The 27,040-nt window shown below is 37.2% G+C and overlaps 2 protein-coding genes across 2 annotated transcripts; one reads left to right on the top strand and one right to left on the bottom strand.

Annotated features, from left to right (window-relative positions):
- Positions 1–356: 356 nt before the first annotated feature.
- Positions 357–8,329, top strand: LOC148862689 (RNA-binding CRS1 / YhbY (CRM) domain protein). The gene is made up of 4 exons (XM_088981640.1): positions 357–837; positions 937–1,222; positions 6,296–6,697; positions 7,165–8,329. Exons 1-4 carry the CDS (start codon positions 767–769, stop codon positions 7,870–7,872), a joined length of 1,467 nt encoding a protein of 488 aa, XP_088837766.1. The 5' UTR covers positions 357–766; the 3' UTR covers positions 7,873–8,329.
- A 3,579-nt stretch (positions 8,330–11,908) lies between these two features.
- Positions 11,909–15,061, bottom strand: LOC148862688 (uncharacterized). Its single transcript, XM_088981342.1, has 2 exons — positions 14,472–15,061; positions 11,909–13,749 (listed from the first exon to the last, which is right to left on the bottom strand). Exons 1-2 carry the CDS (start codon positions 14,541–14,543, stop codon positions 12,655–12,657), a joined length of 1,167 nt encoding a protein of 388 aa, XP_088837468.1. The 5' UTR covers positions 14,544–15,061; the 3' UTR covers positions 11,909–12,654.
- Between the last annotated feature and the right edge of the window lie 11,979 nt (positions 15,062–27,040).

Genomic DNA, 27,040 nt, shown 5'->3' with positions numbered 1-27,040 from the left:
TTCTCTAAGACCGGATATACATAATATTGAAAAAGCTCAGAGTCAATCAAATGGCATTCAAAGAGATAACCAATCAAGTGATATTAATCAAAATTCACGTGATGTTTTGATCAAAACTCTTTCGATATCATAAATTTTATGAAACTTAAACCACTTACTCTTTATTAAAACCAAAAAGTACAACAATAAAAAACAATATAAATATTTAGTGGACTCATATTCCATAGGGCGGATTCATATTCGATCTTAATTATAAACGGATCTATTTTGGATCACTCTTAAGTCTAACCCGATTCCGATTGATTCGAATTCGGATGAACGGTATCATTTGCAGCCCTAATTTGGATCTATGGAACGCTACCTTAGAGAATAAATCAGCTATTGCCGCTGGCGTAGCGCTGGGCTAAAACTGTGAAATCATGGCCTTTGATGCATTGTTATCACCCCACCTTACATCATTTCATCCCATTCAAGGTGGGCCACATCAATACATCGAGGGCCGTAAATCACAGTTTTAGCGCAGGGCAAATCCAACCGGAATAGCTGATTTTTCAGCAGCGCTTCCGCTTCAGCCTTCGTGCAAAGTAAAAACGTCTCTTCCCTTAATCCCTTCACGACGTTGGATATTTTTAGGGAGTGATTTGCAACGAGTAAGCTTTTGCTGCTCTCTCTACGCGATAATGGCCGATGGAAAAATAGAGTGTTTACATAGCTAGCTAACGAAGGAAGTCCTTCTGGAGAAATTCCCGAGCTCTCTCGGTAAACCATGTGGGCGGCGAGGAACATTCAAAGGCGCTGCGTTAAGGCCCTCCCTTCTCTTCTCCTAAACGACAACAAGTAATGTTAACTTAGATGCCCCAGTTAGGGTTCTTTAGATATTAAATTTGTTATCCTGGATTTGATTTGTATATGTCTATTCCGTGATAAAAAAATCAGGAACAATGTGCTTTCGAGAGGTACTTCTTCTAAATTGCTGACTAGCTGCAACGAGGTTCAATCGAGATTAGCGGGCGACAAAAGATTCTTCTTTTCTTCGTGGGTGTTGAATTACTTTAATGGGAGTAGATCAATGTCGACAGCAAGAGGAAGGAGTATGCGGAGCAAGGTGGAGAAGAGAATGAGATTAGAAACTGGCAAAACCCTGAGGGAGAAGAGGCGAGCTCAGAAGTTGAGGAAAAAGTTGATGACGGACGAAGAGAGGCTTATTTACAACCTTAGAAGAGTATGTTTTCTTTTTCCCTTCTCTTTTTAATGTTTTCATTTTTCTTATGAATATACAAATCCTTTCTATTTGTAAATTCCGGGTAGCAAAACGGTTTCAAGCTACATTTATGCACCTTTTTCTGTCATTTTTTTTTAATTATTTTCTTGCAGAATATTTTCTTTTGGATCCTCTCTTGTGCCCTTGATAGTTGATTCTACTTTGAGCATTAGGCTTTTTAGTTTCTTGGCCTACTATACTTAAGTTAAGCTGCCCGAAAAGAATGCTGTTATAATCAAATATTCATGCTTTGAATCTCTACCAAGCATGATACGGAATATGTTAATATACAGCTGGAGGATCGACACTTAAAGTTTCTATTCCGTAGAAGTCTCTAAAAGTCAATTGCAACCGCTAATATCAACACAAAATGGAAAATAACATGCTAAATAATTCACAGTTCAGATCTAGAGTTTCTGCATTGAATTAGTCCCGAAGATATAATTGGTCCTTGGTAATTGTTATTGGCGGTAATGTTTAGAGAATAGCTGTTTCAAACCAGAAACTTTTTTTAGATGGTAAACCAGAATCAGAGAACTAATTGACAGCAGTAGACTAAAAAAATATAGTGTACCACTTTCTCGTGGCAATACAGAAACAACATGAGAGAGATCAAATCAGTGACAAGATATCTAGAAACCACATTCTTGTGGCTTCATAGATCAGAAAATGGCTTTGTTGATGCTTTGAAAAGGATGGTTAATAGGGTTCAGTTTTTCTGGGGATTATCTTGAAATTGTATTTAAGCAGTTAAAAGAAAAGGGCTTAGATGATAGGTATCAACCTAGACGGTGGTTGCTTGGTAGTTGTATATATTCTTTTCTCTATTTAACCTAATTAAACTTTTTAACAGTCACCAATCAAAAAACAAAAAATGGTATACTGACCAACGAGGAAGATTACTATACAAAGGACTATCCATAAAAAACTCCATCACAAGCCTATAGATTGCTGTAATGAACATGGAAGCAGAGAAGGCAGCCAATTGATTTTTCTTAAATATTATGAACTAAAATCAACTCATGGAAGCTTGAGTTTAAGTTTGTCCTCAGAGGGTTGGGTTGGCCTAGGGTGTTTTTTATTATGTAATTATGGCAAGGGTTGGTTGGTGCTGGATCTGAAGTTTTTTGTTTGCTTTTGAGTCTTTTACAGTTGGGTAGAAAGGGTCTCTGCATTTTGTTTTGAAGGTTGTTGCATTATTTGTAGGGCTGCTTTTCTATTTTAAGGATTTATCTTGTTAGGGTGGGTCTGTTGCATTTGGGTCAGTTCTTGTTTGGGTGATTCCTTATCATCCTGTTTGTATTCTCTTTTCCATTCCTTCATCTATAAAGTTTATTTTTTATTTATCTTAAAAAAAAAAGATATAAAACTCCCACCAGATTGTTTTGTCTTGACGCATTCCTAGGATGACTTATTTCCTATACTCTACCAAGGAAAAAGGTTAAAGTTGTGACTCCATATGAAACTTTCATTGCAAATTTCCTACTTATTAATCCCGTTTAACTTCCAGGTAAGTTTCCTCCAATTTTCTTCGATATAAGTTCAGTCCTAGGTCTACAACCTTGTGGGATGTGATGGAGGAAAGGTTTGCTAAGAAACCGGCAGCCTAGAAGAACTACCTTTTTTTCCCATGGCAAGGGGATTAAATCAGATGTAATTAACTTCTATAAACATACTATTATAGTATTCCGGACTGCTAAGTTGAAATGATATACAGTGGATGGAGAAGATTTACAAAGATTTTCTAATGATGCCAAGGGATCCAAAGAAGGATGACCTTGTTAAGTGGGGTGTGCAAGAGAAAGGAATATCAGAGTCTTGGTTTTGAGAGGGTTAGAGAAAGGAACATGTCTTTTCTAGGAAAATAGCCTTGGAAATGTCCTATTGGAAGACAGTGATAAGCCTAAATTCATACTTCAGCACAACTTTGAAATAAATAAGACATCACCTTATTGAGTAGGATATTGTGTACAGAAGAAGGGAATATGGGGGTGTTGGTGTTGGGAGGTTAGAAATAGGAACATGGTTATGTAGCTTGGAGATTTCCCATGGAAGAGAGTAGCAAGCCCGAAACATGTATTTTAGCATCACCTTGTAATAACTAAGTCACCACTACAGTACATATTATTATTCTTTTGTGCTATGTTTTTAAAAGCAACCTAAAAATGCTTTATTTTCTACTTTACTGTTTCAGAAGTGCTACTATTGCTCCAGGCCTCACTTACTAGGTAGGAACAATTTGTATTCATCGATTATTAAATAGGACCTTTCTTTTTCTAAGCACAAAATTTCAAGCTAATCAGTGATGAACAAGCTCTACTCATGGCTCTTACCTTGAAAGCACTCCAATCCCATGGCTTGCTCAGTAGATTTCAGAAGTGCACTTATTGAAAGGCCTTTTAGGCTCTGTTTGGTTCGTGGGAAGATTTGGGTGGGATGGAAAAAGATGGGATGGGATGGGAAAGTGTAAAAATTTACACTTCCATTGTTTGGTTTTAGATATGGGAAAATAATGGGAAAAGCACTGTGATGAAGAAGAGGGGAGAGAGGGAGGAAGGGGAGGTAGCAGATCTGGGTTCGAACGGGGAAGGTAGCAGATCTGGGTTTGAAAGGGGAGGTAGCAGAAGAAGAAGAAAGAGAAGCTGCCGCCGCTGCTCTGCTTCTGGGTTCGGACGGGAAAGGTATCAGATCTGGGTTCGAAAGGGGAGGTAGCAGAAGAAGAAGAAAGAGAAGCTGCCGCCGCTGCTCTGCTTCTGGGTTCGAACGGGGAAGGTAGCAGATCTGGGTTCAAAAGGGGAGGTAGCAGAAGAAGAAGAAAGAGAAGCCACCGCCGCTCTGCTTCTGGGTTTGAACGGGGAAGGAAGCAGATCTGGGTTTGAAAGGGGAGGTAGCAGAAGAAGAAGAAGAAAGAGAAGCCGCCGACGCTGCTCTGCTTCTGGGTTCGAATGGGGAAGGGAAGGTAGCAGATCGCCGATGGTAACGGGGAAGGCACTGGTTCTCTCCCTCCTCTGTTCGTCGTCGATGCTAACAGTGAATTCTCAAAATTTTCCACCGGGGTTGCACGGTTTTGGTGCGACCCCAAATCCATGATTTTGGGATCTGACATCCCACATTTTTCTCATCCCATCCCTCTATTTCCCTCAAAACAAATGAGAGAAAAAGGAATTCCTTTTTCTCATCCCCATTCCACAAACCAAACGGAGCCTTACAGAACCTTAACAAGAAAAAAAAAACATGAATACAAATATAAACAACACCAAAGTCCAATGAAAAACATGTGAAAAAGGTAATTGGAATGCATTCAGCTTGCGTCTTTTCTCTGTGGAGGGAACTAATCTCATATAGCCAGATTGACCAGTGTTTCCATTAGGTTGCTTGCTCTCATTACTTGCTTGGCATGATAATATTTATTGGAATGCTTGATTGTTCTATTAGTGTGATCTTACAAAGCAAATTAATAAAAAGATCAGAGGCTCAACCATTTAGACGACAATCCGTTATTCATGATTGCTGTTTGGTTCAACACCAAAACCATTCTTCTACAGAAATCCATTAAGTGGGGACATTTGAAGGATAAGTTGCACATTGTGAGTAGACAATCTAGGGATTAGAAAACAATATGAAAGGAGAGAAATATAGGTCTCTTTCATTGATCATTATCAGACCTCTTTTTTCCTGTTCTTTTCTTAACTCTTCAATCTCTTTGTCCATGTATGTGTGTATGCGTATGTGCTTTGTTTTTTCTTTCTATGTTATACCGGAACAAAAAGAGAGTCAAAAGTTTGTAACTCAACCAGAATGGTTCATAGGGGAGAGACCTAGACCTACCTGATACCTCTTTCTATATGTGTTTTATGTTTGGAATAGGGAGACATTTTCGTTGTCTCTAGTTGTGAGAACACAATATTCAATGTAAAAGTGTGGACCAAAGCTGTTATTCTGTCTAAAGTCTAGATGATTCTCACTCCATAAGTATAACTCTTATGTAGGAGAGAGATCTTGCAGGAACAAGAAACTAAGAAGAGCTTTTAGGTTAATGTGTACTTTGCAATACTATTGTCAGTTAATTGTGACAAAATTATTACCTAGAAACAAATTGAATTGTTAATACATTTAGAACCATAACTTGTGATCCATTTGGAAATAGGAAGTGAAAGTGAGGGAGCATTTTTAGGGACAAAGAGAGCATAGGACAAGCATGGTGGAACCTTTGTTCAAGAAATCGGTTTAACAAATGGAAGAGTTAATGGATCAGTTTTATCAAAGTGTCAATTTGTCATTTGCACCATTACTTGCTGCACCACTAACTAGTCAGTTGATGCCCACATGTGTGGTCACCTAGTAGAACTATGTATCAACCAGGTTGAATAGATCAATTAATGACCAGTCGACCCAGTTGACCATAAAGTTGTTTGTTGCTTATCTCTAATTATTTAAAATAAAGTATAAAATAAAATGAGCAATGGAAGAGGTTTTCTTTTAGGTCTTCTTGCAATCAATAGTATGCTGGTACAGAGTTGCAACAAACTATGAAGACATTATACTATTTGAAGAAACAAGACTACAATTACCTATCTTATCCTATCCAGCCTTATTAAAATAATCAATTTTTAACTAGCCTTCTTTTGTTGCATATTTTCAGTCTGTTATATATGTGGGATTTCATCAATAATTTAGCTTTGAACATTTTTGTTTTGTAATTGACCGGTCAGCACCAAGACACCAACTAGTGATTGCATTGATTAGAGAAGCTATGATGACTAGTCATTGTGTCACCACATTGACAACACTGAATGAAATTAATTTGTCATAAGAGAGTGGGTTTCCTTTTTCCTTTTCTGCAAGGGAAAATAAAAGAATGCAACAAAAGCAACTAGGATTGAGACTTGATACTTTTAGAAAGAGGATTATTTTTTATTATTTATTGGTTCAGATAATCAATTATTTTGATTAGTCATTACTTGCTGTATGAGTTCTGCAACTTCTTTCTTTTTTAAATTAACTGAATTTGTCTATTGTCTTTGCTGGATGAAGGCCAAAAAGAAGGTTGCTTTACTTCTGCAAAAACTCAAAAAGTACGAGTTACCAGAGCTACCACCGCCTAGGCATGACCCTGAGCTACTGACATCCGAGCAGCTTCAAGCATATAAAAAAATTGGCTTCAGAAACAAAAACTATGTTCCTGTTGGTGTCCGTGGAGTGTTTGGAGGTGTTGTGCAAAACATGCATCTCCATTGGAAGTTTCATGAAACTGTGCAAGTTTGTTGTGATAACTTTCCCAAGGAAAAAATCAAAGAGATGGCAACCATGCTTGCTAGATTGAGTGGTGGTATTGTGGTTAACATACATAATGTGAAAACTATTATTATGTTCCGTGGCAGAAATTATCGACAGCCAAAGAATCTGATACCCATCAATACACTTACAAAAAGGAAGGTGTGTATACCTGACACTATGCCTTCTCTCACATTACTTACTCTCTGTATTTGGCATCTTGAAATGTCAAAGCTCAGAATACACTGCATCATCATCATCATCATCTAAGCGCTGTCCCTAGCTATATGGGGTTTGGTTTTATCAATACTGTTTCACCATTCCATTCTATTCAATGTCATATCCATTGTTAAATCATGAGACCTTAAATCATTTTATCCTACTTCGACCCATGTTCTTTTTCAGGACACACTGCATGTGGCAAAGTAATACATGGTAAACTATAAGGACAGTTTACCAGACTCATGCATGCAGTACAGGCCTCTTCAACCCATTGCTGCAGTATAACCAGGAGGAGAAATCTCACCTCTAAAAAAGTTATGGGGGAATATTAGGATTAGAAATCGGCATCATCAGGAAACTTATGGTTTGAAAGACTAACATACATGCTTTTCTCCTTTGGTATGCAGGCATTATTCAAGGCCAGGTTTGAACAGGCACTTGATTCTCAAAAACTGAACATAAAGAAAATTGAGCAACAGCTCAGGCGTATGGGTGTAAACCCTGAGGATCCTGTCGCCATGGCAAGCATCCAGAGAGTAGCTTCAACATTCTTCAATGCAATTGACAAGAGGGAAGGAAGTCCATATGTCTTCCATGGGAACAAACAACCAATAATTGAGTCCGACACTAGGGAGGACCATGCTTCCGAGGACAGTGACCAGGAAGAACTTGACAGATTTATAGCTGAAATTGAGGATGCAGCAAGTCAGGAATGGGAAGCAGAAGAAGCTGCAGAGAAAGAAGAATTAGGTAAAATGAGATATTGGAGCAAAGAAGATTTGGGTAGGAGGACCAGAAGGTCTCTTTCACCAAGTAGTGGAGATTCAGAAGATGAGATGCAAACAGAGGGGAGGCATTGGAAGGAAACTCGTGATAGAAGAATGAATAGTAATATACATAGATGGGATAGTGATGAAGACGTGGTTGTTAGGGCATCTGGTGATGAGTGTGATTCTGATGGTACGGAAGATGACAGTGACGTGGATGAAACAGATGATGAATTCATATCAAAAGCAGTAAACAGGAAAGGGAATGGGAATGACAGAGAGAAGAATAATGGAGCCTTAAAGGAAAGATATGGGGCCGGTGTAAGAGGAAAGAACAATGAATACTAGGATATATCTATGAAATCGGAAGATGAGTTGTGGGGATTAGATCATGATGAAAGGCACAACTCAGGAGCATCACAAGAAGATACTTCTGATTACTGGAGCAGCAGTGAAGCTTGTGAATTGAAGAAGGATAGGATGAACTGGATAAATGATAAAAGAATCAAGACACCAAGGGATGTTGATGAGACTTGGGATAGTGATTAACTTGGAAAGGCAGGAATTTAGTGATCCCTTTTGAATTAATCCAACAGTGGTCTTGTCTGTGCATCATAGCAGGTTTTGAGGAAAGATTCTGTGGGGTCCAAAAAATGGAAAACGTAGCCCTCAGGAAAGAAGACTAGAGGATGTCATTTGCTTGGTGAGATTTTTGTGGATAATCAATCCAAAATTGTTCTCTGGGAAAAAGGTAACCGTGAATACGTTCATTAATCTATTTATACAAGCATAATGGGTTTATCTCTCTCTCTCTCTCTCTCTCTCACACACACACACACACACACACATAACTGCTATTTGTGAGTGCTCAGAAAAAAAAAAAAAAAAACTGCTAATTGTGGCCATAGCAGTTAGTGATTGTCTTTGAAGTTTGGAAAGGGGAATTGAGCTGTAAAGAAGAACAGCCTTTTGGGAGGTGATCCCTTGATAGTTGTCAGATAAAATCCTGCAAAGTAGAAAGAGTGCAAGCAGCGGTCGGTGATGTCGTTCACGTCCATAAACCAGACGTGTTCAGGAAGGTGAACCACATGCCGGATGGAGGATTGTACAGGACCACTTGCATCTACAACCTGTTTCTGCTATTGATATTGATTGTTCTAGCCTCTAAGGGAGATTCCCTTGGGTGATTCGTCTGGATTAAGGTCAAGTTTTTGATAGAGGCTCACCTTTTCTCTTTTTTATAACCACACCAAAAAAGGGATAAGTACAACTGACTAGTCAAGTAGTAAGCCGTAAGCACTCTGCGTTGTCGATCATGGCAAGGGAGTAGAAAAATGATAATGTCAGGAAGTAAGGAAATAATGCCGTCTTTTTCATGGACCATTATCTTAGTTTGTTCGCATCAATGATCGATCCATCTTCAATTTCATGGCCATAAAATCAATCATCTAAGTTCACAATATCACGTCATTGGTGTTATTTGGATTGGATGAACCACAGTGTGTCATAGATTTGGTACCTTCCTGTGCAGAAGATACGCCTATTAGCGTGAGCAGGGCTGGGTTGGGTAATGAGCAGCCTTGTGAGTTGTGACAACTGACAGCCAGCCAGCCTTGGACCAAGCTCTTTAGTGCTTTGAGAACAGTTTACACTGATAATAAAACGATCCTTTTGTTTTTTTAGACCAGAAATAAGCCTGGAACTGGAACTGGATTGATGTACATGTCTCATTACCCACAAGGCCATAGCCGTAGCAAACACTCAGCTTGACCGAATAATGATGAGCGATGAGGTGAGGGTGAATGGGTAATGGGTCCCCATGGCCTAATAGTCCAGAAAGTCAGTCTCAGGCTTTTCATACAGATACAATCGCCCATCTGCAACCACGACTATGAGAATGAACCTAAAAAGAAAAAAAGAAAGTATCCAATCAGGACTCTGCATTTCCAAACAGTACCCCCCCCCCTCTAGCCATACATAATCCCAACCAGATGGTTGATGCTTCTTGGTTGGGTAGATTTGTCTATTCCCTTGTCTCCTTTTTCCTCGAGGAAAGGAAGGGTCTCGGGGAGGCATCTCCGCAAATCTGTGTCGTAGTTTCAACTTTCAATCTTGGCTTACAAAGTAAAGTGGATTGATTGTGTTTGTGTGTGTAACACGCTAAAACCATCGTGCCTTGCGGTTAATAGGCGAGGAGGGGATGGATAGAATGATAATAATAATAATAATACTAATAATAATAATAATAATAATAATAATAATGATGATTTATAAAAAAAATCCCAAAACAGAAAATACCACCTGGAGCTGGATGTTCCATAGTCTAATCTACCACCTGTCTCGCATGTAAAAGACAACCAATAGAATCTAGACTCCAAACAAAGTCTACTTTGGAGTTTGGAAAAGATAGACCAACGAATAATTTGTCTGTCACATTAGTTGGCAATCAATCCCTTAAACAAACTACACACCCTACTTCCATCGAACCACTCTTTCTTCCTGTCTGATACCCTTTTCCTCTCTCTCTCTCTCTGTCTCTCTAATAATTCTGAAACTCATAAAAGTTGCATACAACTCCCTCTTTTCACTCTTGCTTTTTATCTTTTTTCTCTCTTTTTCAGCTGACGAAGATTGATATTTTTTTTTTCTTGCCTAATTATCCCCGCCCTTTGTATGGATAAAGATAAAAGTGGTTTATGGTTCTAATCTACACAGCTGTATAGCTTAATTTATTTCTATATTGATGGTGTGGAAACTGAAAGTGGAGTTAAACCCATCGCCCTAACAACCAACACCAACAGCAAGACCGTCCCAAAAGGGCTAGAACCAATACTTTTCTTCCTGTAGGCTGTACTGTAGTACGCGAAAAAGGACCCACCATCACCAAGATGGCACCAGGTTCCATGGAACAATTCCTAAGAACTTCCAACCTGTTTCTCACACGAGAGAACCTATTTGTTTGATACTGCAAAAAGCACATAAGGATGCTTGCAGCTGCTCCCAACCATACAGTCATCATAGGCTTCTAAATTCTATCAGCAGTGGAACTAAAAAAGTTAAGGGAAAATTCTCCATTAGTATCCTCTGCTTTGGTTGATAATTTGGTTTTCAAACTTTAAAATGTGACAATTCAGTACTCAAATTTTCAAAATGTGACAATCTAATATTCACATTTTCAAAATGTGACAATTCAGTACCTGTCGTTAAACAGTCGTTAAATGACATTTGAAAAGTAAAAAATACCCTAAGAATGCCATCTAATTCTCTTTACCAACCATCTAAACATTGATAATAAAATGAACAGTCCCAAATTTTAAATTCTTCAAAACAGTCACCAACTTTTTTGAATAGAAGAGGTTAGGATTTGAGACTGTTTAATTTTTTATCAATATTTAAATGATTAATTAAAAGAAATTAAGTGACATTCAAAGGATATTTTTAACTTTTCAAAAATCACTTAACGACTGATTAACAGCAGATACTGAATTATCACACTTTAAAAATTCTCATCACATTTTGAAAATTTAGGTAACCAAATTAACACTCTAACCAAAGTACAGATTAGTGATCGAGAATTTTCCCAAAAGTAAGTTAAACTCCCAATCCCCTTTTCTTCTACTTTTTATTTATTTATCTGTTGGCGGGTGAGATGGGTGGTGGACTGTATCCTCACAGTGTTTTAAACCATGCAGCGAGAACATCTCCCGTATTTAATGTATTTAATGTTGTCATTCATGAGAAGATATTTCCAATTCACGGCTGAGGTGCGCTCTGTAAGAGAAAATCCGTTTTTTTACACATTCAAGTCACCATCTCACTGATCTACGACTAAAACATCAACCATAGATTCTCGGGCTAGAGAATTGTCTCTACTCACAAGTCGCAATTCAGCGACGACCCGGACACAACCAAAAACTCAGTGGAAGTCGCTCTCGACTCATTTTTATGGTCCATTCCAATAAAAAAATAGGGTTGCAATTGATTCAAGCAGCGTTAACCCCAGAAGAGATGCCTGATCCTCTACACGTAACAACTTCAAAATATCTAAAGCTTCCGAAATTAAGTACTGTGAGATACACAACCTTACAGCATATGGAGTTCTTCCCTGTTAAAATAAATTGGCTTAAAACCTACAAATTACCAGAGTGTTTATTTCTGTACCCAAAATTAGATCCGTCCAAAGACTACAAACCAAAATTGGATAAGCAAGATACAATGTGCAACTTGTCTATGTGCTTTGATAACATCTTACCAATAAACAATAAGACAGATTTGAAGATGGGCACCCCAGAAACCAGTTAGAAAATGGAAAACGTTACCCACTCAATATTTTTGGTACAGCCTGGATGGAGGTTACAGTGGCTTTTAGAAGACAGAAATAGCATAGCACAACTGTCACATATGGAGCTCAAAATTGTATGTCTAGGGAGAAAGAAATAACATCAGAATACAAGAATTGCAAAATAAACATTACAATCAAGAAAACCACCAACCATCCGCTTCACCTGTTTGCTTCATTGCTACTTACCAAACCAAAATAATAAAAAAAATTTATACAAATAGCGCTAATATTCTTCTTAACAATGTGATTGGGGAGGACAAAGAATTAAATCAGAATTATCATCAATAGAAGGTCCAGAAGCAATCAGATGGTACAAATCAACAAGTTAAATGACAACATAAGTTGTAAGAAGAATATGTGAATAGATTAGTCTAAAGGAAAACAAAATTCCCAGCACTGAAAAGCTCGGGAAATGTCACAATTTGTTTTCAATTGGGGGAACCATCTCATACCAACAAGAAAGTGATATGAAAGCTATCCACAGAGAATTTAACTGTTCCCCGGAATTCAAGCTCCACGTTTGGCAAAAGGATATGCCTCCACCAGGATGAAACCCAGTAATGGAAAAGGAAATTTACAAAATTCCACCCAGGAAATCCAACAACTCTCATCCAATTTTCCCCAACTCCTGTCTCCCTAAAGAATGATCTAAAATTCTGCCGGATATCTGGTATCTTCATAACATACCATACCATAGTCATTAGTTTCCCCAAAGACCTTTCTCATTGTGCCAAACAAGCTGCCCTGAACATTTACAATGCAGACGCCAAAAAATCTATTGGAGGGACTTAGCCACTTTCTCTTTTGCAGTTCCCTGGCAATAGAAATCTGTACTTATCTGAGTTCTCCAGAAGATGTGATGGAAGGTGAACTGCAGAAAAAGTGGAAGGAATAGGTCCCAACTTTCCAATAATCTCCTTAAATGTGTACTCTTCTGGAAGCATGTCAAATAGGTCAGCCCCTCTGCATATTACATCCTGAACCCTTTTGGGATTCAAGTAATGGCGAAACCTAACTCGGTCAACATGGCTATAGGCTTTCATCTTGAATATGAACTCACTGATATGGCGGAAGCAGAAGCTGCAATGCCACCCCGCGTCTGCCAAAATGTAGTCTGTCTGCCGAAAATGTGCATACCTTGTCTTACCCGTCTGGTACCTGTGCACAGAAGCTCTCCAGCTCTTATTGTCCACGAGAAACTCAAAAGAGTACAAGTAGTTCTTGAGCCTAAGATGGAGGATCGGAGGAATGTCGTCACACCACCGCAGGAGATTGATCGTGTGCGCACTTGGGATCTCATCAACATCAGACATTATCAACAAGTCATCATCAGTTATACCTGCTATTCTGAGAAGCTGATCCAGTGCTACTCGCTGATAAGCCTCCTCGACAAATGGGTTCTCCCCTTTCTTAAATCGTCCCCCAATTACCCCATAAGTGAGACGAGGCTCAATAAATTTGAATTGGTCTCGGTGGCTAGCAAAAATCAGCGGCTTTACCAAGCCTGTGAAAGTTGAATTCGATTCAAGAAGAACAAACTGTGTGATATAAGGGTACAGTTCCTTCCATCTTATGGTAAGTATATCAAGCTCATTGCTGAAGAGCACAGCATCAAACACTCGTCTTGGGGACTCGCGGATTCCCCAACCATGAAGTTTGCAGAGGTGCTCCATCGACACATTCTCATGATAATAGTGTGGGACATCTATGAAGGGCTTGGGTGGAGATTCCCACAATGGCCTAAGAAAGTATGAAATTTTCTGCCCATGCAAATAAATGACAAAGATGAATGTCGGAACCATAACGAATAGGAGGAGGAAACTTTTAAAATCCAACCCCCGCAGAATGCATCGGAGTCTTGACATGCCTGAGCGATTTGCCTCCTGCAGATAAAAAGGCGAAGACTTTATCAGCCATAAGAATGAATGATCCAACTTAACCATAAAACATCTCGGCGTTCATTGTTCAAATCCTATTAACACTGCGGTTTATTAGAAAATGTTAATTTTGGTTTAAACGGCCAAAGTTAATAAAAAGCACGAGATCGTAGAGGGACTTCTGATGAAATGAATATAATCCCTTTAGTAATCAAATTAAAGGGAAAATGCCCGAAAGTTTCGATTCTTTGCAATAAAACAAATGGTACAGCTTCAAATATTCAAATCTGAAATATAGAGTCTTCGATTCAAAACCCCAAATCCTAGATTTCAAAATCTCCACGAATACATTATCTCTCCTAAGTACAGAAAGTCTCCGGAAAAAAAGGAGGAAAAAGAACTTGATAAGATCGTAGGGACAACAATCAGCACATGAACTTGCGAAATGAGATGTTTGAACAAAAAAAGGGGGTTCAGATGGAAATAGCCCAAAAAAATAAGAAACAAAAGAAGGGAGACATCTAGAGGTACAGATAGAAAGTAATGCATTTTGCATTAATGAAAATCCAAAACAGCGTTAAAGAATATAAAGCCCAAAAATACGGAATGAAACAATTGAATCAAAAAAGAAAAACAGATCCAATAAAGAAAAGGAAAAACAGAAGAAAGAAGAAGAAGAAGAAGAAGAAGAAGAAGAAGAAGAAGAAGAAGAAAGGGGTGATTAATACCTGTCCACAAACATCTTCACAGATATCGTCCGTCTTCTTGGAGCAATAATAGGCTCCTCCTTCAGGCATCATGAACGCACAATTAAAGAAAAAGGATTGGCTTGCGTCAACTTATTGATCAACACTCTTTTGCCTCTTTGTTTCTCTGGTTAACGGTTAACCGACGCCCTACAGAAAAACCAGATCAACCTTCGAATCGGTGTAAGGGGTCGACGACGCACTGCATAGCCCGGCTGGAGAACGCCGGAAACACCTTGATCTTCGACTGCTCCACTTGTTGTTTTTGAGACGTGAGACGGCAATTATAGCCGTTTTGGTGGTTTTTCGCCCCTTCACATATATTCTTCACAACCAATTTAAAGCCCAAAAAAACGAGAGAGAGAGAGAGAGAGAGAGAGAGAATGGAAATAAACCCTAAAAATTATATTTTTTTAGCTTGAAAAAATAATAGAAATAAACAAAAACTTAAGTTTAGAAAAGCCTGTGCCTTCTGTAATGGTGGCAGTTGTGTTATTTACAAATATAAATATCAGAAGGCCTCAACTCTCAAAGGAGCCGTTTCTCTGGTTTGCTTTACCCCACTTTAAAAATCTTGATATAACCTTGCATAGCTCGTCTAAAAGAAACTTTGAAAGGGTGTATCAGTAATTATGACTAGCCCATAAGGCTGAGTCGTGGGTCCTCACGCGCCGATTGACCGAGTCAAGAGAGACATCCGTTGTGTCTTGATTAATTCGTATTTTACCATTTTGACAATAAATATATAATTATAGTTTACTATTCCGTCTCCCCCTCTGGAGTCTGGGCTGTCTCACCGTCACAGATGAGAGATGACAGACTAGACTACACTAGACTAGACTAGACTATATTACTCTCGCTTCCCCGTTCCCCACCTTCCCATTAAAAGCCTTGGTTTTGGGCGCGGCGGAACACAACTGACCTGTTGTTCCCGAGATGGACCTTCTTCAGCTTTCAGAGGCGGCAAAGTATTGATTTGGTGCAGCTATCTTCTGACCATAAACCTTGGAATTTGCCTAAACAAGACAGATTTCATAAACATTTGGATTTGGTGCAACAAACTTTCTTATTTCTTATTATATACCCTTTCATTTCTTCAAGGTTTTGCATTGATTTGGTGCAACAATCTGCATGGTTGCTGTTTTTGTTTTCTCATTAGGGTCGTTAGATGGGGATCTGGCCGTTTGTCTAAGCCAACCATAAGATGTTTTCTTTTCGTTCTGGGTAGGAATGTAGGATGCAGGAGATCAATTCGTAGTTCAAAAAAAGTAAAAATAAATGCAAGTATTTCTAGGGTTGCGTTTGGTTCCGCAAGCAACATAAAGTGGTTTCAATTTTTTATTCAGCCTAAAATATTTTGCCCTTTTTCAGAATAATTTCGTTTTCTTTACTATTTATACATCAAAACAAATTATAAAGTGAAGGAAAATAATAAGTAGGTGATTGGCATCAATGTCGTTACTTCCTACATGTTTTTTGAGAAAACGGTGTTTATGAGGGTCTGTTTTATCATTGTTTTCTTAAAAAACGGTTTTCTTTTTTGTCATTGGTGTTGTCACATAAGCTGTTTTTTTAGAAAACATCACTGGTTTTGTTTAGTACCAGTGTTGTATAATCTTTTCAGCATTGGAGTATATTGTACGGTGCCCAAGTGTATGTTTGGCATGGATGGCATTACTCTAGAAAATGGTGATACATCAACGCTATGTTGGAAAAATTGGTGTTCTAGGAAAATTAATATGTTTGGAATCGCTTTTCCATAAAAAACGATGCCTCAAGCCATGCCTTGGAAATTGAAAATGCGTAGTATAGAGAGCAACACTAAATTCGACGTTTTCTCATATTGGAGCTCGTTGATGCCAACGAAGACATGATGTGGCAGTGATGTGAAATTTCCATAATGGGTAACAGTGCTAAAAACAAATATGGAGCATTGGTACCAAACAGAAAATGTTGTTATTGCTCCAGGAAACGTCCTACTTGGCAATAATATTTCCAAACAAAAAAAAAAAAAGATATTGTTTTCTCAAAAAACGGTACTTCCAACTCACACATAAAAGAAAATGGTGCTATATAGAACATCGATGCCAAACATATACCAAGATGATGCCACATCATTGCACCACTAGCAACAATAGGTTGTTTTCTCTGAAAACATTGAATTTCATGTTTCTTCATTGCATCGTTTTTTTTTATGCACCGTTTTTAAATAAAATGACATTGATACCAAACACCACCCAACTTTGCATAAATAATGCCTCAAATATTTTTCCTTTCATCCTGTAGATTTCCAAATAGATAACCGGAGAGTTGACAGATACGAGTCCAAACAGTCCTTTAGTTTGAAATTTGTATGATTTTGTACGTTGTATTAATTTTGGCTTGCCAATGCAAATGCTTCTTCCATGACGTGATGATCTAGGACCTACAACCCATCGGTATGCTCCCGGGCCCATACAATCATCATATATATATATATATAACGTGATGATCTAGGACCTACAACCCATCGGTATGCTCCCGGGCCCATACAATCATCATATATATATATATATAACGTGATGATCTAGGACCTACAACCCATCGGTATGCTCCCGGGCCCATGCAATCATCATATATATATATATATATAACGTGATGATCTAGGACCTACAACCCATCGGTATTCTCCCCGGCCCATGCAATCATCATATATATGTTGATAGTTGAGATACACTGTCTTTGCCTATTGCTGTAATTTGTATTTTAAGTAGGCAAATAGGCATTAGGATGAAAGGGCATGGGGGGAGGAGGTTAGGTGTACATGTGGTGGGACCTTCGACGGTCCGACTCCGCACTTTTACCCTTCTCTTCTCATCTCATGGACTTGATAAAGGCACACAGCATTTGAATTGAGGCCTCTGTTAATCTCTGCCAACTGAAGGGAAAGACCCACATACTATTCTGCTTGGTTCTGTTTGAGGATTAGGATTTGGGTTTTATCCATGCATTCATGGCTTAGTTAGTATGTAGGGCCACCCAATTGATATCTTGGTTGTATGGCTGTCAAAGTGTAGAGCGTGTGGGGACCCACTTATAAATACATATTATGGATAATAAAAACAGTGAATGAGAAGCAGTGAGAAGGTTCCAGGTAGTTGTGTTGGTTTTTTCTTCTGTGTAGCTCCAGGAGATGGAATTTATGGATCATGGATCACGACAATTCGGTATTTCCATTTGCGGCATGCCGCTTGCAGCTGGCTAGGCAGACTTTGGGCCTCTAGCTTTGCTAAGCAGTGAGGGAGAAAGAAATTTAGAAGCATCCATTCAAGGTCTCGGCTCGATACACTTATGATAATTACTGTCTGAATCGGAATCCAAATTGGAATCAGAATGGTTTATTTTTCTTATAGGGTGCGTTTGAAAACGATACAAATAGAGTGCAAATCTGATTCACTTTTACATGTGTTTGATAATATAACATTTATATTGATAATAAGATGTAAAAGTATATTAATAAAAAAGAAGTAAATTTGTATTGAAGTGGGCTTTTGTTAAAAGAAATATATGTTTTATTGAAATTCATGTTTGCATCAATTACAACTAAAAAATCTGTTTGATAAGAAGGTAAATTTGTCAATGCAAAACTAATCTAACTTTACAATTTATACAAACTGTTTTACATTCTATATATTTGCATTCACACTTATTTGCATCATTTCCAAACGCAACCATAAAAATTGGAATCGGCATTAGAATTAATTGAAATGATTTATTATTCTTAATCAGGGAGAGAAAAAAAAATGATCATTTCGCTCTCAAATGGATGAATGTCATTCCACCAAAATGGGACTGAAATTTCAATTCCGATGAGCCATTCCAATTCTCTACAAACCAAAGGGATGTTAAGCTGTTTTTTAAGGAGTTGGAAGATGTTTATACTTTACAGGGCATTGCTCCAGGTGACATGAATTTTTCTTTCACGTACGCCTTTGTCTGTAGCCTGAGAAGTGAGGAATTTATCAGTGCAACAAACAGTGGACAATGGCCCGGCCCTCATCAATCCCTAGGACATCTAAGCATCTACAGTTTTAAGAAAAAAAAGGTCGCTGGGTGACCATAATTCCTAGTTATCCATTAAAAGGAAAAATCAAATAAATCAAGGACTATGCTAATGCTATGACCATTAACCTAACCTTTAATATGTGATATGTGACAAGAAGTCGTTGTGGATGCGGGATCGAAAGTAGTCCTTGTTCGTACCAATATTATATGTTGCAATTTCCAATCCTTGTCGTCTTTGGATTTTCCGTGTCTGTCCACCTGGCAAAACCAATCTGCTCTCTGAAATATTCCTTGTTAGTCAGCCTTCTACGCTAATATTATATGTGATATGTGATATGTGACTTGTGAGCCTTCGCTTTTGCCGCGCCCGCGTCCACTCGTATGGGTTCGCAGGTCCATGATCCTACTACCGGGTACCACCCGATCAAGTGGTGCTGCTGCTGCCGTGCGTGGTCTAATTACGTGATTCACTTGTTGAGTTGTTGTTGTTTTGCTTTTTTAATTGTAAAATCAATTTATGTAAAGCAAAGCGCGTGGAAGAGTGGAGAGGAGGATGAAGGAAGAGACTCCTCTAGGCTCAAAATCGTCAAGTTAGTACCGTTGAAATTTCAAAAATCAAAACCAAATACAATATTTTTGGTACTGATTACCCCCACGTGGTGGAATCCATGTGACAGCTCAACAAATTTTCTATATACATAATTATAAGGATTAAGCGTGAGGACCCTCCACGTGGTAAGTTGACAATGACAAGAAGAATAAGCAGAGAATCGTAGGAAAATGCGAATTGCGAAGGAAGCAACTCAAGTGGCCGACCTATCCATTTCCATTTCCATTTGGATCCACCAAAGGGGAAGGATAAGCAGAGAATCTTGGCCAGTCCATACATATCAATTACCAAATGATAACGTAGAAGGAGCATCCACCACTCAACATATATTTAGTCTTTCCCTCTCTCCTCCACCTTCCTAGAAGCTTCAATTGGGAATATAAAGTGTTGTTTTGTTTTATTTTTCCTACGTATTTAAGGGTTCAGACGAACCATCCGACAAGCAAGCATATTCTGGGTCTCCCTTCCCTTTAGAGTCTTGAGAGAACGAGTCCTCCCTCTGTTTCTTTAACAATTAATTCAATAGCCACAGGGATAGAGTCTAGCTAGTCTTCAATCTTTCCATTCATTCACCTCCAGTCTCGCTACTTCCTCTCCACTTCTCGCATTCCTGTTTACTTGTAGCGTTGTCAGTTGACTTTGACTCCATGAATTAAAGTGACTCATTATTCTACCCCGTCTCATCTTTTATATACATTCACATTGATTAATTATATAGTGATTACCACCATTGTAGTGCTTAACAAAACAAGAGAAAGCTAAGAGATGGATTAATTACTTTTATTTCTTCCATCGTCTGATCATCATCCAATCAAATGTGGTATGTGAAGACCTTTTCTTTCCATCTACTTTATCTCTAACTATATTGAATATGATTAACCTTAATGTTTATACAAACATACCAAACCTTGCCCTGGCATATAAACATAAATTCAATTCCCAGTACACATGAACACTGAGACTCAACTGCAGTCTGCAGATATTATTTGAGTGATTAAAGAAAGGGGGGTTCCAGGTCATTTACTCCTATGGCCTAGGTCTCCACCAACCCTATTACCCAACCATAGCAAATACACCATTAATACTGGATTACTATGGACACTACATGTGAGAGACTGAATTCTAATGTACACTCCATTTGAACGCAACAAAATCGTAGGAAAAATAAACAATCCAACGCTTTTATTTCCCTTTTATGGTGGTTTTGCTTTTGAAAATTGATCGTAAAAAATAAATATTCTTTTTCAAAAAGAAAAGAGAAAGAGAAAGAGAAAGTATTGGTAGTAGTAGTAGTTATGTAAAACTTCTTAATCCATTTTGTAGAAATAGGATCAGAGTTCTCTTTTGATCCAATATATGTCATCACGATAACATACCTAAACACGATATCCCTCAAAAAAGAAAGAACAAGAGATGAAATAGCAAGCAGTACAATAACAACAAGAGAAAAGTCAACTAGTTGGGTGAGTTGCTAATCAAATCTCATCTGCTGGAATATTGCTTTACACCTAAGAGGTGTGTTATCCAATTATTGTCCAATTAAGCTATTACCGATATATTTTGTTATTTATTTGTTTAAGTTTCTGTTTGTTTGTTTATTTAAGGTTCGGCTACTGTAAACACCTAATTTATAGTTACAGTATAAGCATCCAATTACATTATTACGGGTGGAAGGGGATAGACCCTCTTGACATCTGCTTAATTAACAACAATAAAAAAAAAAAAAACATTAGCCAAAGCCATGGAGTAACTCATACACACAGTGAAAGCTTAATTTCCATGGCCCGTGGCCCGTGGATGACGATTGTAGTGGGTCTTGTTTCAATAGATTATGGATTGAACCATTGAATGAGAGATTTGCCCATCTCTTTTTTTTTTTTCCTTCAAATTCCTTTTATTTGATATAAATATAAAAAATATATATATACTAGATTTGTTAAACATTTTTTTAGTAAAGGTTATACCTCGTATCTTGTTCACGCAGTTTTTAGACTTCTACGTGTTATAATTTAATTGGTTAGTCATGCGGCTCATGCCCATGCCAAAGCGCGGACTTCTCTTTAAAGTTTTAAAGTTTACATATCCCAGACCCAGAGTGATTGGGCCGGACCCATTTTATGGTTGGGAATATGCGTCGTCAGAAGTCCTCAAATCAGGACTTTTACGCGTTGTATTTATGCTTTTCTTTATTAGAGTTTTGAAGTATAATAGAAGTAGAACGTTGCATAATTAGGGGTGGATTCGAGTCGAGCCGAATAGTATGAGATTCGAGTTAGAACTTTGAGTTTGAGTTTGGTTTGGTTCGAGTTCAATTTGAGAAAAAAAAGTTTTATAAAAATAAAAATATTTTTTTTGATATTTAAAAAATTAATTATTATAATAATTAAAAATTATAATATATATACATATAGGCTTGAAGCTTATAAATTGGACTTGAATTCGATTCAAAGTTTGGTTGAAATCCAGCCGAATCGAACTTAAGTAACTTATGAAGAGATCACTCATGATGACCCCAATAATTATAAACATGGGAGCTATTCCCATCAATAAGAGAGAGAAAAAGATAGAGAATTATGAATACAAAAGGGGAAGGCGGGCCTAGACCCACGTTAATTACTCAAGCCTAAGTCTGCGTCTTTTCTTATTATTTTAGAAATTAATCTTATCATCTTATGGTCTATTTAAAGTCGTTGAGAAGTTGAGAGAAAGCTGTTATATGGTGGGATCGGATATAGTAGCACAATATAAGTAAAGCACGCTAAATGATCATTCGATGAATATTTTAACAAATGGGTTTTAATTTTTTTCAAGGATGGGGTAAGGATATTTTAAGGGACAGGTGTTAAAAAAAAAAAAAAAAGAAATTAAGTGACTATTGAAAGTATTTACAACATTATACTTACTACATCCGAACTGTATTAAGGTGGCCAACTCGCCGTCCCATTCCCGTTTCTCTCTCTCTATATATTTTTTGGATTTATAGTATATAATAAGGTTTCAATAGGTGTAAGATAGAGCCTGCACCATTACAAATTGAAGAGAGTCTATTAACGGTTCGAATAGTCAAATGGTTGATGATTTTAATTGTACTAGTTGTGCATGCATATGGATCTATTTATATGATATGGCCCTTGTGCTTTGGGGTCTCAATCCAAAAGCAATTGCCTGGCTCCATCGTTCATTAGATGACGAAAGGTCCACGTAGTGTAGTGGTGTTTGTAGGTTTTGAATGAAAATGGATGGGTTCTGAAAATACATATAAAAACTAAAATATTATATATATATATATATATATATATATATATATATATATATATATTTAATCAGGCGCATCCCAGCTGAATTCTTAACCTCACTGTATTGGTGATGAGATGAATATCGACCGTAAATTGATACTAAATTCTTAAACAGGATTCAGTTCACACTTGATAGGGTAGGGGCTGTAATTTCAGATTTGTGCATGCACTTCCTCGTCAGTCATCACTACCTAACAACTCAATAACTATAACAATGAATGGTACGTTGTTGGTACAAGCGGCTTTATGACCAAACGTAACCATTACCATTCACTTGTCCAATTCTGTCCTGATATGTTATCTTGCAACTAACTCGATTCAGAAATTCGGAATTCCCTTGTTGATTTGGATCTAATTAAACTAGCAGATTTAACATTTAAGCACGACTGTGTTTGAGGATTTTGAAATCCCTCTCCATGCGGGGACTTTAGGGAGCTATCCATTTCAACTGCAGGTAGGGCTGCAAGTCCGGCCCGGTTGAGCCCAACTCTAGCCCAATCCCAAGTTTTAAACTCTCAACTCTAACTCTAATTCAACCCGACCTTCAACATAATTTATCCAACCCTAACCCTAACTAAATTCCTTCAATCCTAATCTAATCTAAAGTCATCTTCAGGTTGGGCTGGGCTAGGGTTGGGCCCAACCTAACCTTCTTCCCATCCCTTATAATCTCGTAGAACTTCTTAATCTCATATCTTAGCTCAACTTTCACTTCACATATTAATCTTATGTTTTATTAGTATTTGTTTGTTGATGTTTTTATTGGTTCTTTAAGTACAAAATTCAGAAAAGAAGTGTTTGAAATGACTATATATATATATATATATATATATATATATATATATATATATATATATATATATATATATATATATATATATATATATTTTGGAGGGGCTACCACCTTAAATTTTATTGATCATTTTCAAAGGAAATTTGTAATAACAGGGGAGGACTTAACCCATCTTACCCCATGGCCCAAGCATGCATAGCTCTCCCTTACCACTTCAGGCCCACCCAAAAAGAAAAAGAGAAAAAATTCTAAACAAGAGCAGGGGAGGACATAGCCCCTTGGCCCTAATTCAACTACATACAAACACTCTCTCATAACCTCAATCCCACTACGAGAGGAATAAAATAAGAAATAAAAGGGAATTTAAGCTTCATTACAAAAATGGACTCTTGGAATAGTTAGACCTTGATTGTCTTGAGCAATCAAAGTTCTCAGGTGGTCCGTTAAGTCAGAAAGATGATTCTAAATGGTCATAGAACCTTTATCCACTCTCTCATTAGCAAGGCAATCAACAGTTCAGTTGGCTTCCCTAAAAGCATGATGAAATTCAATGTTGAGACAGATTTCTTTTATTTTGTTGTGTGTATAATAGATAGACCAAGGAGTAGCAATATCACCTTTCATGACTATAATTTATTATGACTATAATAGATCTTTTATGGGCATCAAGCTATGGGTGGCAAACAACATAGAGGAGATAAAGAATAAAATATTCAAAAATATAAAATATGTTATTAAGGTTTTGTATTTCTAATTAGGATTAAATGAAGTGATTATCTTAAAAATAAATAAATGATAGTATGTATTGGGGGCTATACAACTATCATGCATATAAGCAAATCAATGTATGATATATGATGTATATAATATATTTATATATGATACGTACTTTAGAGTCGGGTTCCGGTAGTCAAAAGGGTTAATCCTAACCCAATCTGAAGTAAAGTCGGGTTCATAAATTTCAACCCTAACCCTAAACTGAGCATCAACCCAACTTTTCGGGTTGGATTCGGGCCAACCCGGCCCAATTGCAGGGATGATCCAAAAACACCCTTCACTAGTATAAGAAGTTTGTTAATTTCTAATTCATCAACCCGGTCAACTTTGTTAACTTATTTATATAAAAAAAGGCAAAGTCCATCTCATTGAGAATATTTCCTATAAATAATAATACATAAGTATAGGAGATGTTGGCAATGCACAATGGAATGTACCTATGAGGTCGGTGTGAGGCACCATGTGTAAGGAGCAAATCCAATCTCGACAAATAGCCATAAAAAAAAAACTAATTGAATAGTGTAATGTTTGTATGGCATGCTATTGATGATGATGATGTATACGGAAAATGTGTTGTTAGTAAAAGAAAAAAAACGGGTTTCTAGCCAATAAAGGCAACTTTTTGCTCCTAATATCAATAAAAATAACATTTTTCATATAATAACCAGAATGAAATAGTTCTTGAAAAAATATCAAATAAGGGCATTGGGTACTATTTTGAAAAAATATCAAATAAGGTCATTGGGTATTGTTTTGAAAAAATATCAAATAAGGGCATTGTGAATATCAAATAAGGGCATTGGGTACTGTTGCTCATCTTCCTCTTCCTTTGTAATCATGCAAATGGAACTTTCACTAGAAATCTAAAGAGCTTTGGCAAATGGACTTGTGTGAAACTCATGATCAAGTTGTAAATCCCTGGAATCCAATGGTTTGATTTAAGGCAAAAAGAGAAAATAATATTTTTTTAACACAAAAAAGGAAATTTGTCTTATGCCTATATACAAATGCTCGATCAGTTGTTAATTGTTTAGCATCTGTATATATTGTTCGTCATTGAAGCAAATGTTTCCCAATGAAACCAAGTGAAGGGAGAGATACTAAACATATAAAACGTTTGTTTCTCAAATTCCATGTGAGGAGCTCATATTTGGAACTACTTTTGCAACAATAGTGACACTCACCCAACTGCCAATTGAGATCATAGATGGAAACCCAAGTATGGCAATTAAATCCCTTTTTAAGTTTTTAATCAACACGTTTCAGAATATGAAACAATATGTAACTTCTCAAAATAGGTAATCCTAAGCCAAAATTAATAAATGGATTGGAAAATTTGAAGTCAGTGGAATAAAGCAAAGCTAGAAAAATACTAGTTGCTTCAGGAGGAGACGATGACATTGTTGGATGTTGGTTGAACTAACGGATTTCACTCCGCAGTTAATTTCACCGAGAAGAAACAATATTTTTTCCAGATGTGCATGTGAGAGAAACCCAACGATTTATCACCGGTATTCTTGATTTCTCTCACCGTTCTTTAAAAGTTCCATTCGCATGAATACAGAGCCAAAGGAGGAAGACGAGCAACAGTGCCCATTGCCCTGGTTTGATATTTTTTTCGAAAAAAATATCCCATTTTAATTATTATATAAAAAATATTATTCTTTTATTGATATCAGGGGCAAAAAGTTGCCCTTATTTGCTAAAAGTCGTAAAATGAAACCAAAAAAGACAATTGTTTTTTTTTCTGTCAAAGATTATATATATATATCGAAAAGCCAAAAGAATGTTCCAACTTCTATATGCACGCACCCAGCTGGAGATTTTGCTGTTTTGCGTAGCTTTCCACCAACATCCCATGTGCTTTTCAAGCTTTTCCGTCGTCATTGTAACATTGATTGTGGCATCCATCTCTAAAATAATTGGGAGAATGACAAAAATGGCGGAAGGAAATTTACATCACAGCCCTTAATTAATTTTCATCCCATCTCTCTCTTTCTCTTTTGTCGTTTTAACTTATAACAATGGAATATAAGGCCTGTTTGGTTTGCAGAAATGAAGGTTTAAAATTGGAATCGGAATAGGCTTTTTTAATTCCACTTGTTTGATTGAATGGAATTAGAATCTCATTCTCCTTTTTAGTGAAATGGCATTCTCCCATTTGAAGGAATAACCATTCTCTCCCCTCCCTTGAAAATGTGATTTCAATTCTAATTCCAAATCTTGTTTGAACCAAATAAGTTACGGGAATAGGCCAAATCAGAATAACCAATCTGATTCCAATTCTAATTACAAATAAGAATGATCAAAGGAAAATAAATCATATTTAATATTTTTTTGATATACAATACCATTTAAAATTGGGAGAATGATGGTTTAGTTCAGGGTCAGAATTTGTAGGCCCAAAGTATTAATAAGATAGGTGTCAGCTCGGAATTGATACCAATTCATGGGCGGACATTAATGCATAGAGTGTGAAAAATAAACCTCTCTCTGATATATACGAAACTTTACAAGAACTTCGGGCACAGCTATGTGCACTCAATCTCTTATTGTTTCTCTATAGCTCAATTGGTGCATACCCAGTTGTTGCAATATGCAAACTTGATTTTGTTGAAAAGAAGTCAGCTTAATGCATAGCCATCTAGAAATCGTTGACCATAAAAAATTATTTGCAAAATTGTAAGGGTCTTCACTCTTCACTCTACAGTATAGATTGAAGTGAACCGTAAATCGTTGACTTGGAGACCGAGCCGCTGTGAGGTCACTTAAAAGTTCACCACTTCACCATTATGGTTCATGAATCATGACTCATATGCTTGAAGCCTGTAACTTAAAAGCTTTTTGCTCCCATCGAACCGTCAGTTTTGATGAGGTGAGAGATTTTAATAGAGCTGTCAAATGGGTCCGGTCTACCCCATAGAATCAAACCGATTATACTGGTTCTAATTCTAAGTTTTGTATCCCAATTAGGGTTGAGACCGAATTTTGTTATTCCAAACTAATCATTTAATTAATAATATATGAAGGT

This window comes from Nelumbo lutea, chromosome 3 (genome assembly GCF_056320005.1).
Source record: "Nelumbo lutea isolate HS-2025 chromosome 3, American lotus-T2T, whole genome shotgun sequence".
Lineage (NCBI taxonomy): Eukaryota > Viridiplantae > Streptophyta > Magnoliopsida > Proteales > Nelumbonaceae > Nelumbo > Nelumbo lutea.
This window is presented reverse-complemented; position numbering and strand designations above follow the sequence as displayed.